An 18,883-nucleotide genomic window follows, 5' to 3' on the forward strand; every position below is an offset into this window, starting at 1 on the left:
AAAATCGAGTATGTGTTGAATAAAAATTTTGTGATAATGATGCAATGCATATAATGATAATCATAATTAAATAATTATGTATATCATATCACATTATTATAAGGTCGGTGTCGTAGACAACCTTTTATATAATATTGTGAAATTATACTAATAAAGTTAGTATAAAGTCAGGTATAGTATATCATATCACATTATTATAAAATCGGTGTCGTATACAACCTTTTATATAATATTGTGAAATTATACAAATATGATTATAATGTTTAAAAACTTTAGAGGCTTTTATACTTGTCGTATCCCTTACCGGGAGTGTGGGATGTCGTCTTAACATCCTCCCAGGATTTATAACAAGTTTTTAAAAAAAACATAACATGATATTATATATTAAATATATACACAATAAAAATATATAAACAGTCAAATAAAAATTCTTACATGTTGAATATTTTTATCTTCTCTTTGTGTTTTGGAGCGTCGGAAATCTTCGAGCGATCGTGCTGATAATGTGTTGTGAAAAAGTAAAAATTTATGGTAAAAAGTAAAAACTCCAAAACTCAAAATATATCAAACTCTACACTTCACAAATATTTTTCTCTCAATTCAATTGTATTTTTCATCACAAATGAAGACCTATTTATAGATCCACATTTGAGATTAGTCCAAAAATTAAAACATCATCATCTACATCATCACACACTAATTTTCAACATTTTACAACTCAATATTCAACATTCAATATTCAATAATAATAAAATAATATATTTTCAACAGTATATATATATATATATATAATGTATATATGTATATGTATAATGAATAAAGCATGATAGTGATCAGTGTTGGACAAGCGAAATATTCAAAGTTTGAGATGATTTTCAGTGGAATTACGTAGGAATAAAATATATCAGTATGATTAACATTCAATTCAAAATTGTTTGACGAGATACAAATTTTAAACGCTTCAAATATATAAGGGGAAATAGTTGGAAATTACGTAAAGTGCTATGACGTATATATGTTTGATCATATTCTTTAATGAGATGTATTTTCACGTAAGTTCATTTTATTTTAAGATTGTGCTGTCCCCTTTTTTTTTAAAAAAAATAAATTAACTAATAGTACTTTGGGATTTGAACTATGTTAATCTAAAAAAATTTATTTACAAATTAAGAATTAAGATAGGGGTTGGGGTGAACATAACATTAATGAAAATTATTGTTTCCACGTCCTTATTTCATGACATTTACCTTATTGGAGTTATATATTCTTGTGTTATTCACATCTTTCAATTTACTAGTAAAAGTGACGTGTGTTGCACGTGAGAATGCTTTTTATTATCGATAAACGTTGTTAAATAAATGAGTTGAGATGACAAGAGAAGAGATAAATATGCAGTTAGTTAATAATTTTCATGATATTTCATAAATATTAAATTCAATGTAATATGATAATTACAACATGTATTATAAAATGAGTGTGAAGAATCTTTGTTGAAAGATTTTATATGTTACAAGTCTAATTGAATTTATATACGTTGTTGCAAATAATAATTATAACAAATACTATAATTTTTTATAAATTAGACATTAAGGAAAATATATAATTTTTTTTAAAAAGAGGAAAATATATAATTTGATGTCGTGAAATATTTAATACATAAAATTTAAGAAAAAATATATCAAATAATATACAGTTTTGAAAAATTATTTTACAACTACTGGTTTTGAGAAAATAATAATAATACAAATAATGCATTCTAAATTTCAAATTAAATTACAACGTCTTGTCTTGTTTATATAACAATTTTTTCCTTCTTTCACAATTTTTCGTTTACAGTACACTATAAAAAAATTATTTTCTCATAATCTTCGATAATAATTTTTGTGTTTTATCTATCAATTATTTTTATTTTTATATCTTTATTCTTTGATTCTTTTGTAGGATTATGCTGAATTTTTTTTTTTTGCAAGAGTATAATCAATGTTATTGGACGTTTTTTCTATTTTTAATTTAATGTTAATTTGTTCGAAATCCACTATTGCAATAATTTTTTTTGCTAAATTTTTACTCAAATTTTGAATGTTTTTGATTAAAAATGTTAACATTTCATCTTGTATTTCAACTGTCTTATCCATTTTGAGAATAAATGTATATTTTTTTTAATTTAGTTCCTTTAAAATTTTGCATTATTTTGAAGTGATGTTGTCTTATAAATAAAAAAGATTTTATTAATAATTTTTAATAATATAGAGGACCGAGAGTTTGTTGCTTTACCAAAAGTTATAACTGACGATAATAATGCAACTCAAATTAATCTTTTAAACCGCACAACAATCAAACGTCATGGTTTGATTGTTTTACACAGCAAGGACAATTATTGCACTCAACAATCTTCATTGCACTTCTTGTAATCAATGAGAATCGAACACATGACCTTATCTTTGATATCAATTGTATGACCGATCGCTTGTCACTTTACCAAAAGTTTACAGTTTCAATTTACAGTCATCATTATAACAATTTAAAATAATACATTATCAATAACTCATGTTATCCTATAGATATAATGTTTAAATTTTAATATAGTTTTATTTTGGAACAATATTGATATTGATTCTTATGCAATTATTAACTCGAATTTCAATTATTTGGTTGATTAATATTGAGCAAGTATGACATTTCTGGTACCATGCATTTGTTTTATTTATTTTTTTTTTATGTATGTTGCTATATATGATTTATTATGTATTTGCTAATAAGTGAGATATGTTAATCAAATTAAATAAAATATTCATTTTGTAATGTTCTAATTTATGCGTTAATTACTTGTTTAAAATATTAATTTATGTAATAAAAATAATAGCATATATAATGCATTCTAAACCTTAATTTAAATTATTAATAAATATTTTCCTCTATATAATGAAGTTTTATCTATTTTACGATTTTTTTCCATTTATCATTCATTATTTTTCTCTATGAAAAAATCAATATTCTTATCATCTTTATTAACAACAATTTATATGGTGGGTTTGACCAAACATGAAGATCCACTTGGACTTGTTTGTGAACACGTTTGAGCGAGTCTAAATTCGTTTCTTCGGGACGGGTTTAATACAAGACTAAGTTTAAACCCGGTCTATTATCATCACTTTATTGAAGTGTTGTCGTTCTGATAATATATATACTATTTGAAAGAAGAAACTATTACATGTTTAGTTATGGAATCAATATAATCTTTAACATTGCAACTAATAAGTATTTCAAATACTTAAAAAAATATTTTGGTATTTCACGGGACTTTATAAATAATACTTTATAAAATATTAGAAATCTGATAGTTTTAATTACAAGACCATCTCATAATTTTTTTAAAATGGTTTTAGCTTTTATGTGAAGGAAAATTAGTTAAAATTTTAATTTCAACTTTTATATATGTGATATGTGTGTGTTGATGTATTTTTTTATTTATTATTTTATATTAAAACTTGACTATATTTGAATTGATTTATTTCAACATCTGTATATTATTTAATTAACACACACACACACACACACACACATATATATATATATATATATATATATTAATAACTTTTCCAAATCTAATATTTTTATATATTTAAATATGAACTCATGATATAATTGATTATCTAAATAAGTCCTTACACGAATTAAAATATATAAGATTTTTTTAAAAAAAAATATGTTTATTCAGTATACAAACAAATACAAATCAAGAATTGGTGTTTCAATATTTTAAGAAACTGAATAGTATTTAATTAAGATTTTGTGAATTTTTGTAAAAATATTTATGAAAAAAATATATTCACTTTATCTACAAGAAAATAAAAAACAAAGTGTTTTGAAATTTTAATTTTTTTGAAAACTGAATTTTTGTATAATATGTACATACATTTTCAATTTTGATCTTATCATAATAATCGATTTTACATATAATATAAATATTGATCATTTTATCGACAAAAAAATAAAAAAACAAAGTATTTAATTAAGTATTTTAATCTTTTTTGGAAACTGAATCCTTATCTAATTTGCATACACTTTGTCAATTTTGACATTATCATAATAATCAATATAATCTTTAACATTGCAACTAATAAGTATTTCAAGTACTTAAAATATATTTTGGTATTTCACGTGACTTTATAAATAATACTTTGTAAAAGATTAGAAATATGATATTTTTAATTGCATGACCATCTCATAATTTTTTTAAATAGTGTTAGGATCGGTTGAAAGTCTAGAGGGGAGGTGAATATACTTTCAAACAGTTTAATAGGAAATACTGAACTCGATCGGTTTAATGAATGAGTTCGAGGCTTATCTTAGTGTCAGATGCAGTTTGGCAAACAAAATATGTGCGAAAATATGTCAAGCTGCATATTTAAAACACTGAGTGAATATCATATTAGGGTGTACGTGTGGTAATGGTGAGTAAACTGAAATGACACAGGTAGTTGTTTATGGATGTTCGGAGATTTCAAACACTCCTACGTCACCCCTTATTCCACCTTGGAAGGATATCACTAGAAAAATTTGATTTATACAAGAAATTTGCACAAACCCAATCCAATTTAGGACTTAGACACTGCCTAAACAAGAACTCCTAGTACAACACTTTTAGTTTCAGTCCTAGACTGATAAGTGAATAGAATGAATACAACTCGAAATTCTTAGCACAAAAGATGATCCTACAATGATCAGAATAACACTTCAGAGTTTGTGCTTTGAGTTCCTTGATCAAATCTTGAGCGTAAAAAGCTTTTAGTATTCTCGCAAGAATGACAGAGTTTTCAGAACATCAGTGGTTCCTGAGATTGATCAAGATCTCTATTTATACCCTTTGGATTGCCAACTGTCATAAATTCAAATTGCGTTTTAGATAGGATTTAAATTATTCCCGTTGGATTTGTCACCATCATCAACGATTTCTGGAGCCGACATTCCCTTAGTATCGCGGCACTACCTTCTGCAGAGATGTCAGAGTACGGATGATTTTATCCAGAAATGGCACGGTAGTAAACTGTTGTGGATAAACTGATGCAGTCAGTTTGGCAAGGGTAACTGATGGATTCAGTTTAGCGAGGTAAACTGATTTGCATCCCTTAGACAGTTGAGCGCGGTCGTTGAGTTTGTGATGGTATCAGTTTAGCGATTCAGTTTATCGATTTAGTTTATCGAAGTAAACTGCATCCCTTAGCCATGTGGTCGTTGATAGTGACGTCATCATTTCCGAATATCAGTTTAGCTCTCTTTGATTGCTCAATTAGTTTGGCTTTCTTTTGTAAATACCAAAACTAAATTTTCCAACAATTTTCCCCTTTTTGGTGTTTATCAAAACTTTGAGACTTATCATGATAAACTGATATTTCAATTTAAACTCGATTTTTTCATACTGGTTGCAATGTTCTTGTAAATCTTCATCAACGAGTTCTTATAAATCTTCCCTCTTTTTGATAAACTGAAAAATAAAGATCCGGAAGGAGAGATATAGGAGTAGAGAACATAATAGTCTCGACGCAATAAAAGATAAACTATCTTCGATCGAAAGAGGACCTGTGGAATGATAAGCTGCGAGATGGTTGATGAGCTGCTGAGGTGTTAAGATGTAGAGCTTGAGCTTCATGTTGAGTTCACAAAATATTCTGAGATAAGATTGCCAAGTATTGAGTTGCCGAGAAATTCCTTGAAAATTTGATTGAACTGAAGTGTGAAAAGATTGAAAAAATTCATTCAATTTGTCAACTTTTGTTTCCAAAGACTGATGAGAATTTTGTAGTTGAGACATGGAGCTTGTCAGTTGATTTGAGTCTACTAGAATTTTATCCAATAATGCAAATTTTTCTTGAAGTTTACCTAGCTCAGCACTCATTGATTGACTCAGAAAAGAGATGTTGTTGTTGGTTGTTTGTTGATTTTCTTTGAGACTAGTGACAGTCTTGGATATGGCATAGTCTGAGTTTTCAATATGAGAAATCGCCTGATACCAATCATCATCATTCGTTGATGTGGGTGATGGAGTTCCTTTACCAATGAATGAGAGATTTTCTTTGGTGAAATCTGTCTTCTATCCTTTAGGAGGAGATGGAGGTGCAGTTGCGATTATTTCAACCTTCTATTTTCCTTTGTCCTGATGAGTTGATGATTCAGGGACTGTATGAACAATCATTGCTAGAGTTTGAGATAAAGTCTCAGTCTCAATAGCTTTGTCATTAAGAGATGAATCATTGATGATTTGTACATGTGTTGATGATTCATGTACTGGTTCTTGAAGTTGTTCATCATTAATAAGAATTGGCGTGACTGATGGATCATCAGTTGAATTGGATGTCCGAAGTGCTTCTTCATCAATAGACTTGGTTGGAGCAGGTGTGTCATCAAATTGAGATGGAATTTCCAAAATGTGTGAGACTTCCTTTGATTCTGTCAGATCTTGTTCATTGGGAGTTGAGAAGGATAACTCATCTATTTGAGACATGTGTGGTTCTGTGATTTTCTTCTGAGATAAAGTGAATGTCTCAACTGTGTGGTCAATAATTTGAAAGGATGGTACTTCCATAGTGATCGGTTGAGGTTCTTCAGGTTCCTCTTGGAAAGATAGTGGAGACACAACTTCTTCCATAGATGGTGCGGTTAATAAAGGAGTTGGATGATCCTCAGCTTCAATATGAGAGATGACTTCATCAACGTTCATTAGTTGAAGCTCGGGTAGAGCAGTTTTAGTGCCTGAGGTATGCAGCTGCTGCTCAATGGATGTATCTGTTGTATTGGGAGCAACTGAAGTTTCTCTTTGAAGTTCTTCAAACATCTGATCAATTGAATGGTTGGAGGATTCAGTGGAAGTGAGGCTTTTCTTGCTTTTCTTGTGTTTGGATTTGGATGTGGAGTGTGATTTGTGTTTCTTCCAAACAAAGATCTCTGGAGTTTCCAAAGTTTGATCAGTATCCCAGAATTTTACTTCCGTTTGTATATTGATGAGATCAGTTTGCAGTTGAGTAAAAATGGCTCGATCTTCATAAGAGGTTCTGGCACGTGGATCATAATTCCTTTGAAATTCATCAACAATTTCACTCAGTTTCTTGATCCTTAAGAGATCATAGAAGTACTTTCTTATCAATGCATCTTGAATGTTGGAATTCTTGACTACCCTCAGCACGATTTCTTCAAGTTTGATAAATTTAGACAGCTCATTCTTTTTGGTGATATGTCTGGCCAATGTAGAGGTCCTATATTTGCGCCAGGTATCAAAGATTTCAGCAGTGCACTTCTCAGCATATTCAAGTACCTCATCCATGGTTAAGTCAATTTGAAGTTGAATAGCATTGGATGGCCTGTCATGATCAGAGGAGGATGCTATTTGATAACTTCCTGTAGCCAAGTCCAAACCTGAGTGAGTATACTCAACAATTTGTTTTGAAGATAAACCACCAATTGGTATAGCTGGAGGCAAGACTACTATTGGTGAGATATATTGGAAAGGTGCCTTATGAGTTTTAACAATTGTTTCCAAGTCTTCATGTGTTTGAATTTCTAAAGAGGGTTGAAGACTCTGAAGTGGTTCAATCATCATTGGTTGTTTTCCCTTTGAATCTGTTTTGTCTTTTAGCTCCTCAGCTGTTTTATCAACGAAATGTGCATCTTTAGTTGATGCCATATTCACTTGTTTAGGAATCATAGAGATGATCAGTTTAAATGGAGATTAGATAGCCTTTGCTTGTAGAGTTCTGGTCCACTTGTTTTGGGGCTTTGTCACAACTTCTTCACTGTCAGTGTCCTCACTGTCATATATAAAAAGATTTCTCTTCTTTTTGGCTGGTTTCTTCACTGGTGTTTTTTGTATTTTTGCAATAGTTAAATCAGTTGATTCTCTGGATTGAAAGTTTTCCAGATACTCAACATTCAAAACTCTAAGCTAGTGCAGTTGAGAAGATGCTTGAAGAGTAATTCCGAGAGTTTCAAGGAGTTGACTGGCTTGTAGTATATATCCAGAAGATTGCTTTGTGGGTCTCATCATTTGAACAAAGATATTAAAAATGATATTACTCCAATTGATCTTTACACCTTTCATGATAGCAATCATTACTTTGAACTTTCCAACAGTTAACTTGGCAAAGGATCCTCCTTTTGCCAAAATACTCTTGACAACAATATCAGCTAGCATTTGATATTCAGGCTTTAGGTCTCTTTTGAACCCAGACAGAGAAATCGGTTGACTTGAGCCAGAAAATATGCTTTGCATTTCAGTGATATCAGTAGTTGATATAATATTGAAGTCAGTATTACCTGAAGTATGTAAACTGAAAGTGTTGGAAAATAATTCTTCACTAATTTGAATAGTGTTTTCGCCGAGAGAAAGTAACAGCATGCCATCATCTTTGAGCGTACAGTTGTTATATAATGATATCAAATCCATTTTATAGATATTCAAATTTTTGATATCCAAAAAAGGACGAAGTCCAGATTGTTCAAGGGCTGTGCAAACCTTGGTTATGTCTGGTTTATCCATTCCATACAGAGATTCAAAGTCGACGGCGAGAGCATTGAGAATGTAAACTGCAGATGAAGTAGCCATTGACGTAGTACCTGTGAGTTAATAGAGAAATTTTTATGAAGTTAGTTTAGGCTTTTAGGGTTTATGAAAAACTAATATGGTGTATGATGGGTGACTTGGTCAAGACGACACAAGAATGATGTGGTACACAGAACAATTTGAAATTCAATAAATAGTACATTAAAGCGGGAGATAGTACACATATTTCCCTCTAAAAATGCTACACGTTTCAACTATAAATAGTGAAATACAGTAGGATAACCGTTTTTATAACTTTAGTTTGAGCAGAGAAATATGAGTGACAATGTTCTCTTGTTCGGTTTTGGTCAAAGTTCATACGTGGTATGTGGAGCATGTCGAGAGAGTTACTTTGAAATTGAAAATAAGAGGATCGAGGAAAGGGTGTATGAAAAGGTGATGAAAGTCTGGTTGAAGATAGAAGAACTCCACATGTATCATGATGCTCAGTTTCCTCCGAGGAAATTTAATGATGCAAAGGAGATAACTCAGAGAGCGATGTACTACATGATAGCACTGGACACATTTGAACTCAGAGACATTTTTAAGGATAAAAATGTTCTCTATATGATGCTTAGTAAAGAGTACATCACATTGGTTCACATTGCCTCAGATGAGCTAATGGATCCCTCAGTTTCTCCTCTACGAGCATGGGTGACGAACTGGAGTTTTGAATTTTTTCTCAAGATGAGGGAAATAAAAAGTGTTTGATTGTAGCCTTTGATTTTGAGTATTTAATAAAAAAAAATTTGCTAAACTGATATTGTACATGAGCTGTTTACCTAAATTGTTTTAATGCAACTGCTAAATTAACAAAGGTAAACTGCAATGTGTAATAATAAGCACGAAAAACTATGTTATCAGATAATTATTACATGCAATCAAATTTCAGAGATATTTTGTCATGAACAGTGCCTTATTGTGTGAAAGCATACGTAATAGACTCTTTATATTTTGAGTAAATTTAAATGTAATAAATGTAAGAGACTTTTCGATGTCTGAGCTTTTGGTCTATAAAAAGGAGAGATTAAGATATGCATGTAGATATCAAATCAAATAAGCAAAATAAGAAAAAAAAATGGATAATTGGAGAATTGCTCATGAAGATTTCATCGAGGAAAAGCTTGCTCGTCTTCGAGCAAAACTGATACGGATGCAGTTCAGAGGCCCGAATGCCCTTGGTCCTGACGAGGTTCGTCGTCTTGAGAAGTATAAGCAGGTGCTTGGGTTTAAAAACCCTGCGTATGTCCTTGGCCGAGAGGGCATACAGCTGCTGCTCTTGAAGAAGGAGTTGAAGGTGGTGAACCCTTCTCAATGGTTTGGAGGAGGTGGAGGATGGACCGCTGGAGGAGAATCTTCTTCTGTGAAAAATAGGTGTGGAAAATAAAATCGATATTGTAAATGGTGTTTATTAATAAAATATGCTATTTTGTGGTATATGGTGTTATTTTTTATATCTGTTATAAGCCTAAAAGATAAACTGCAAAAGAATTATCAGTATTCCCCCTTAATATATGCTTATACCAAGTTAAATAGATAAGGAGAGTTTTAAAGCAACGTAAACAAGTATAATAAAATATCTCCAAAAAAATCAGTTTAATGATTTTGCAAAGAGTTCAGTTTAGGTCATGCTAAACTGTTTAGACAATTTGCAACGTATAAACTAATTTTAAGTCAATTCAATAAGTCCTAAAATATTTCGAAAGTAAGAAAACTTAGAATCTAGGAGTGGTTTGGTAAAGATTTCAGCAGTTTGTTGCTCCGTTGATATATGCTCCAGTCGGATATTCTTCTTGAGTTCATGATCACAGATAAAATGATGTCTAACTTGGATATGGTTTGTTATTGAATGAAGAATGGGGTTGTAAGTGATTGCAATTGTGATGTTGGTGAATCCTGTTCTTCAATTCCATAATCTCTCAACTGTTGTTGAATCCAGAGCAGTTGAGCACAATAAATTCTTGCAGCTAAGTACTCAGCTTCTGTTGTAGAGGTCGCAATGGATGTTTGTTTCTTGCTAAACCATGAAATCAGTCTATTCCCAAGGAATTGACATGATCCACTTGTACTTTTTCTATCCAATTTACATCCAGCATAATCAGCATCTGAATATCCAACTAGATTGATGGAGTTATGCTTAGCATACCACAGACCAACATTCTGAGTTCCTTTAAGATACCTTAGTATCCTTTTGCCAGCTATGAAGTGGGACTGCTTAGGATTAGACTGAAATCTAGCACATAAGCAAACTGCAAAGACAATGTCAGGTCTACTGGCTGTTAAATAAAGCAATGGACCTATTATACCTCTATACATTGTTGCATCAACTGATGTTTCCCCTTCGTCTTTGTCAAGCTTAATTGATGCACCTATGAGAGTTGTTGCAACTGTGAAGTTTTCCATACCAAACTTTTTGATCAGTTCTTTGGTATACTTAATTTGGCTTATGAATGTCCCATTTTCCATTTCTCGAACTTGTAATCTAAGAAAGAAATTTAGTTCACCCATCATGCTCATCTCGAATTTTTCCTGCATTAGCTTAGAAAATCTTGTGCACAGTTTGGGGTTAGTTGACACAAAAATGATATCATCAACATATATTTGAACTTGCAATGTGTGATCACTTTTTGTGAATTTAAACAAAGTTTTATCAACTGTGCCTATTGTGAACTCGTGTTCAAGAAGGAATTTAGTTAAAGTGTCATACCAAGCTCTAGGAGTCTGTTTCAGTCCATAAAGAGCTTTGTTTAAATGGTATATATGGTCTGGAAATTGATGATTTTTAAATCCCGATGGTTGTTCAACAAAGACTTCCTCTTGAAGTTTTCCATTTAAGAAATCACTTTTGAAGTCCATTTGATAAACTTTGAAATCCTTGAAGGAGGCATACGCAATAAATATTTTTAAGGCTTCCAGTCTAGCTACTGGTGCATAAATTTCATCATAGTCAATTCCTTCTTCTTGCATGTACCCTTGAGCTATTAATCTTGCTTTATTCCTGACTACATTTCCTTCTTCATTAAGTTTGTTTCTGAAGACCCATCGAGTGCCAATGACTGACTGATGTGTTGGTCTTGGAAAAAGATCCCGTACTGAGTTTCTAGTAAACTGATTTAATTCTTCTTGCATAGCCTCTATCCAACAGCTGTCAGCCAGTGCATTTTCAATTTTCTTGGCTTTTCTTGGGATATAAAGGCTGCATGAAGAAGTTCTTTAATCATTTGTCCTCGAGTCCTTAGTGGTGCTATAGGATTACCTATCACCGAACTGAGTGGATGCTTTTTGGACCAATTTAGTCTAATATTAGGCTGATTTTCACTATTCACTTGTGCCTCTAGATCTTGATTATTCATGTTGTCTTGGTCAAGCTCTGTGTCTTCAGAATGTGTGTGATGATCTTGAGTCTCATGATGCTGCTCTTCATTATTCTCAACTGTGTGAGTTTGGTGAATATCAACTAGTTGATCAATGTTATGATCCTCAACTACTGGGTTCACTAGTTCAGGTTCAGGAGATTGAAGTGTTCTGGTAGGTGGTGAAACTTCGTCTTCACTTTCATCCAGACTATCATTGTCTAATTGTATTTTCTGAAATAGATCTGGGAGTTGATGAGTATTAGTTGCAATGTCAGTAGTTAAATCTTCATCAAATATAACATGAATTGATTCTTCAACATATAAAGTTCTTCTGTTGAAAACTCTATATGCTTTTCTAATTGAGGAGTATCCCAGAAATATACCCTCATCTAACTTTGCATCAAATGCAGACAGATGACTTTTACCATTGTTGTGGATGTAGCATTTACTCCCAAAAATCTTGAAATATGATACATTAGGTTGTTTGCCATTCCAGATCTCATATGGGGTTTTAAAAAATTTCTTGCATATCATTGATCTGTTCTGAGTGTAGCAAGTAGTGTTCACAGCTTCTACCCAAAACCTTTTAGAGACTTTGGAGTCAGCTAACATGGTTCTCGCAGCTTCTTTAAGAGTATGATTTCTTCTTTCTGCAACACCATTTTGTTGTGGTGTTCTAGATGCTAAGAATTCATGTTTGATTTCATAATGCTCTAAAAATGAAGATAAAGTTTGATTGACAAATTCAGTTCCTCTTTCACTTCTGATTTTTTCAATCTTACTTGATTTTTTGTTAAAAAGTCTTTTAAAAAATTTTATCAGTTGAGAAGCAGTTTGGTCTTTTGATTTTAAGAAAATGACCCAAGTAAAACGTGAGTAGTCATCAATGATGACAAGAGTATACCTCATTCCCCCTAAACTTGTTACTGGAATTGGACCAAATTAGTCCATGTGCAATAGTTCCAAGCATCGGGAATATGATTTTTAACCCTTGTTTTTAAAATATGACCTAAATTGCTTCCCAAATTGACAAGCTGAGCAAACTTTGTTTTTGGAAAAATCAATTTTAGGCAGGCCTGTTACTAGCTCGAGCTTACTCAGACTGGAAATTGATTTGAAGGTGACTCAGTCGCTTGTGCAAGATCCAGTTGCGCTTGGAATTGGAAGCTACGAGGCAAACTTGTTTGCTAGACTGAATGTTCCAACATACTTTATATGTGTTTTCACATCTGTTTCCTGTCAAAATGATGTTACCAGAGACATCTTTAACAATGCAATTTAGCTGTTGAAATTCAACAGAGTGCCCATAGTCACACATTTGACTAATGCTGATTAAGTTATATTTCAGAGTCTCAACCAATAGAACATCTTGAATGATAATGTTATCGTGGATAATCTTACCCTTACCCACAGTCTTACCCTTTGATTTGTCACCAAATATGATAGTGGGACCATGGTATTTAACGAGTTCAGACAGTAGTTTATCATTTCCAGTCATGTGTCTTGAACATCCACTGTCTATGTACCATGATTCATCCTCATTTTCCTTGGTACCTGCTACCTGCATTCACAAGGTTGAATAACTTTTGGTACCCACATTTATTTGGGTCCACGAGGGATTAATCATTTAGGAACCCAAACCTGGAATACTTTAACCAGTTTACCAGTTTTTGTGTTCCTATAGGTGCGTACTAAGTTAGATGCTCTAGATGGTGGAGTGTGATGTGCTTGTGAGACCATATGTTGTTTGCATTTTTCAGTATCCTTGAAGTTTCTATATCTCTTTTGAACTAGACGTTGATTATGGTATTGACTTCGATTTCCTCTCATAGAATTAGGTTGATATGCATTAGTCCGTTTAGGACTTTTAGCAGTCTCTACCTTAGTTTCCTGAGGATTGAAGCCGATACCAAATTTTTTTATGTTTATCTGCTTTATTTGCTGCCAAGTCATTAGGATATGTTTTTCATTTTCATTTTTCCTAAATGCTCGTACAAAGTTTATGCATTTACCTTTGCACATGTTCAGTTTGGGTAGAGTACTTGATTCACCAGTTTCTACCGTTTTACCATATCCAAGACCAGTTTTGTCATGGAGAGGTCTTTGTGAATCATTCATTTCTGTCAACAGGCTCGAAGGTTTATTCCATGATCTTACTAATTCATCCATGTTATCTTTTTCTGTTGTAAGATTCATGATGTTGATCTTGAGTTGTTCATTCTCAGTTTGGAGTACATCAATCTCTATTTCAAGACAGTTTATCTCAACTGATTGTTCCCAAGAGGGTTCAGTTGAGGCATCTTGCAGATCCTTTTGCTTGGCTCTGACTTCATCGAATGCTAAGGACAGTTGATGATGCTCATTTGTCATATCATGAAGAGCTTTGATCAGTTCCTCTCTGGTAAATTCCTCAGAGCTGAAATCAAATACATGTTCACTAGTGGATGGAAGCTCATGATCATTTGCCATAAGACACTTGACCTCTTCTTCATCATAATTGGAACTGGAGGAACAATTGGATCCCTCTGAATCACTATCTATTTCTGCCCACTTGGTTTTGCTATCCTTTGCAACCAATGCTTCATGTTTCTATCTCGAAGTGTGTCTAGCATCCCTTGAACTTCTTATTTTGTCAAAGTTCTTCGGTTTGGGACAATCAGCAATGAAATATCCTGTTTTCCCATAGTTGAAGCAACTTCTTGGTTCTTCGACTGCATCTTTCTTTTGAATATTTCTTCTGTAGGATCCTTCTTGGTTTCTTCTAATGAATGTTCCGAACTTCTTCACAAACAAGTACATGGCATCACTGCTCAGTTGTTCTGCTGATTTTTCTGATTTAACTGGTGACTCTATTTTTACTGCGGTCAAGGCCTTGGTCAGTTGTGAGGTAGACTGATCTTCTTCTCGAGTTTGCAACTCGAATTCATAGGCCTTTAAATCTGCAAACAGATCATGCAGCTCTAGTTTCTTCAAGTCCTTCGATTCTCTCATGACCATTGTCTTCACATCCCATTCTTTGGGAAGTCCTCGAATTACTTTGAGAATAACTTCCCTGTTGGGATATGTTTTTCCCAATCCATTAAGCTCAATAACAATGCTGCTTACTCTATCATCAAATTTTGTCATTGATTCACCCGGTTTCATCCTGATGTTGTCAAATTTTTGAGTGGCAACAGACAGTTTGTTTTCCTTCGTCTGTTCATTTCCTTCACAGAGTTGAATCAATTTCTCCCATATTTCTTTCCCGGTTTTGCATGTATTGATTTTGCTAAAGGTGTTCTTGTAAAGAGTTTTATACAAGATGTCTTTAGCCACATTGTCAAGATTTGCCTTCTTTTTTGTCTTCAGCAGTCCATTCGATTCTTGGTTTCTCAATATATTGTGGACCACCTCCAGAAAGAGCTATAACAGTATTGATCTTGGTGATTGCAAGGGGTCCATCAGTGATGGCAAAACACATGTCATCGTCTAGTGCTGATAGATGTGCTTGCATACGAATCATCCAGTCATCAAAGTCTTTTTTTGAGAACATAGGAATTTTACTAAACGAAGTCATTTCGGTACAGTGTTTAAGAGTAAGATAATAACCTCTCTGATACCAATTGTTAGGATCGGTTGAAAGTCTAGAGGGGGTGAATATACTTTCAAACAGTTTAGTTTGAAATATTGAACTCGATCGGTTTAATGAATGAGTTCGAGGCTTATCTTAGTGTCAGATGCAGTTTGGCAAACAAAATATGTGCGAAAATATGTCAAGCTGCAGATTTAAAACACTGAGTGAATATCAGTTTAGGGTGTACGTGTGGTAATGGTGAGTAAACTGAAATGACACAAGTAGTTGTTTATGGATGTTCGGAGATTTCAAACAATCCTACGTCACCCCTTCTTCCACCTCGGAAGGATATCACTATAAAACTTTGATTTATATAAGAAATTTGCACAAACCCAATCCAATTTAGGACTTAGACACTGCCTAAACAAGAAATCCTAGTACAACACTTTCAGTTTCAGTCCTAGACTGATAAGTGAATAGAATGAATACAACTCAAAATTCTTAGCACAAAAGATGATCCTACAATGATCAGAATAACACTTCAGAGTTTGTGCTTTGAGTTACTTGATCAAATCTTGAGCGTAAAAAGCTTTTAGTATTCTCGCAAGAATGGAAGAGTTTTCAGAACATCAGTGGTTCCTGAGATTGATCAAGATCTCTATTTATACCCTTTGGATTGCCAACTGTCATAAATTCAAATTGTCTTTCAGATAAGGTTTAAATTATTCCCGTTGGATTTGTCACCATCATCAACGATTTCTGGAGCCGGCATTCCCTTAGTATCGCGGCACTACCTTCTGCAGAGATGTCAGAGTACGGATGATCTTATCCAGAAATGGCACGGTAGTAAACTGTTGTGGATAAACTGATGCAGTCAGTTTGGCAAGGGTAAACTGATGGATTCAGTTTAGCAAGGTAAACTGATTTGCATCCCTTAGACAGTTGAGCGCGGTCGTTGAGTTTGTGATGTTATCAGTTTAGCGATTCAGTTTATCGATTTAGTTTATCAAAGTAAACTGCATCCCTTAGCCATGTGGCCGTTGATAGTGACGTCATCATTTCCGAATATCAGTTTAGCTCTTTTTGGTTGCTCAATTAGTTTGGCTTTCTTTTGTAAATATCAAAACTAAATTTCCCAACAAATGGTTTTAGCTTTTATGTGAAGAAAAATTAATTATATTTTTAATTTCAAATTTTATATATATGATATGTGTGTGTTGATGTATTTTTTTTTATTATTTTATATTAAAACTTCACTATATTTGAATTGATTTATTTCAACATCTGTATATTATTTAATTAACATATATATATATATATATATATATATATATATTAATAACTTTTCCAAATCTAATATTTGTATATATTTAAATATGAACTCATGATATAATTCTTTACTTTAATAGGTCCTTACACAAATTAAAATATATAATATTTTTTAAAAAAAAATATTTTTATTCAGTATACAAACAAATAAAAATCAAGAATTTGGTGTTTCAATATTTTAAGAAACTGAATAGTATTAATTAATATTTTTTTGAATTTTTTTTAAAAATATTTGTGAAAAAAATATATTCATTTTATCTACAAGAAAATTAAAATTAAAGTCTTTTGATATTTTAGTTTTTTTGAAAACTGAATTTTTATATAATATGCACTTTTTTTTTAATTTTGATCTTATCATGATAATCGATTTTACTTATAAATATTGATCACTTTATCTAAAAAAAAATAAAAAAACAAAGTATTTAAGTATTTTAATCTTTTTGGAAACTGAATTCTTATCTAATTTGCACACACTTTGTCAATTTTGACATTATCATAATAATCTATTTTACATATAATATAATATTGATTTACGTTTATGTCTTATAACTAAAGTGTTGTTTTTACTTTTATAACCCTATATATTTTTATATGATTTTACTTATAGTGTAAATAAAGGACAACGTTGTTGTAACACCCGGTATTTTTAAATACGTAAATCCGCAAGCATAATTAGGATATTTAATTATTTAAATTTTAGATTTATGGGTTAAATAATTATGTGAATTATTTGTGCATGATTTAATTTATTTTTAAGCATTTAACCCATAATTAGTGATTTTTTATGATTTTTAGTATTTTAATTATTTTATCGCGTTGACGGGACCGTGAACGGACGAGATGACAACTTTCCACCCAAATTATTTTATGAGCCTTTTTAGAGCCCTAAAATATTATTTTGAGTTTTATTATCTCAAAATTTTAAGTATTTAATTTTATATAATTTTAGGAGTCCATTTTATTCAAAATTAGCCAAAATATTGACTTTTTAGTATTTTTAAAATTTCCTTAATTTAATATTTCGGGATTTTTATTTTAGTATCAGATTTTTTTAAGTATTAGTTGGAGCTTTTAAGTTATATATTTTAGTATTAAAACCATTATTAATATTTAATTATCCTAAAACCTATTTTACTTAAAAATTTAAAACCCCAAAACCTAATCTACCCAAACCACCCGATCACTCACCTTATTCAGCCGTCACTCCATCTCCTCCATCTTCATCTTCTTCATCTAGCAATCCTCGAGAACTCCATAGCTTGGTTTTGAAGGGGTGTTCATCGTTCGTCGTCCCGGGAAACGTTCTACGCAATTCGTTCTTTGAATTCATCGGTGAAAGGCATGATTCTTTCCCTTCTTTTTCGTGCCATATCTGTTTTATGTGTGTTTGTGGGTGAACATCAGAGTTTTATTTAAAATTTTTCAGAAAACAAATCGATGTTTGTTGTAGGCGCACGGCTTTGATTGTTTTGATGGACATGCTCACGTTTTTTTTTATTCCTCCATGCATGGTACGACTGCTGGTAGGGGTTCAGAAGGCGTGGTGCGTGGCCTGGACTCGAGTGGCTCGAGTGGTTCGAGCCAAATGAGCCCAGGAAACCACCATGTGCAGATCGGCCCCTTAGTTGACAGATTAGGGTTTAGCGGAAGGGGTGAGTGTGCGGTCATGCAGGGCAGGTAGGGGTCTGGTGGGTGCATAGGTTAGGACCGGCAGGACCCTGTGAAGGTCCTGCCGGCGGCGACCGGCCAGTGGGGGCCGGGCTGGAGCGGCAGCAGCCCTGGAAGGGCTGCTGCACGCAGCCGAGGGCAGCAGGGGGGAGGAAGCTTCGGGTTGTCAGGTTTTAGGGTTCAGCAGGGTCCGAGTCGGGTTGTGGGGCTTGGGTCGGGTCAGTAGGTTAGTGGGTCGAGTTAAGTTGGTCCGGGTTTGGTGGCCGGGCTCGAGTCTTTTTAATTTTAAAGTATTTTATGAATTAATTGGTTTTTGGGCCAATTAATTTGAAATAAAATTATTTGGGCTCCCAAATAATTTTATTTGGGTTTTTAAAATTTTAA

General features: G+C 32.7%; 2 protein-coding genes across 2 annotated transcripts; both read right to left on the reverse strand.

Annotated features, from left to right (window-relative positions):
* Positions 1-10,435: 10,435 nt before the first annotated feature.
* LOC140888435 (secreted RxLR effector protein 161-like) lies at positions 10,436-11,128 on the reverse strand. Its single transcript, XM_073296111.1, has one exon. It carries the CDS (start codon positions 11,126-11,128, stop codon positions 10,436-10,438), a length of 693 nt encoding a protein of 230 aa, XP_073152212.1.
* Positions 11,129-14,538: 3,410 nt separating this feature from the next.
* LOC140888436 (uncharacterized) lies at positions 14,539-15,505 on the reverse strand. Its single transcript, XM_073296112.1, has 2 exons — positions 15,280-15,505; positions 14,539-15,155 (listed from the first exon to the last, which is right to left on the reverse strand). The coding sequence occupies exons 1-2, from the start codon at positions 15,503-15,505 to the stop codon at positions 14,539-14,541; spliced, it is 843 nt and encodes a 280-aa protein (XP_073152213.1).
* Between the last annotated feature and the right edge of the window lie 3,378 nt (positions 15,506-18,883).

This window comes from Henckelia pumila, chromosome 3, assembly GCF_033568475.1.
Source record: "Henckelia pumila isolate YLH828 chromosome 3, ASM3356847v2, whole genome shotgun sequence".
Lineage (NCBI taxonomy): Eukaryota > Viridiplantae > Streptophyta > Magnoliopsida > Lamiales > Gesneriaceae > Henckelia > Henckelia pumila.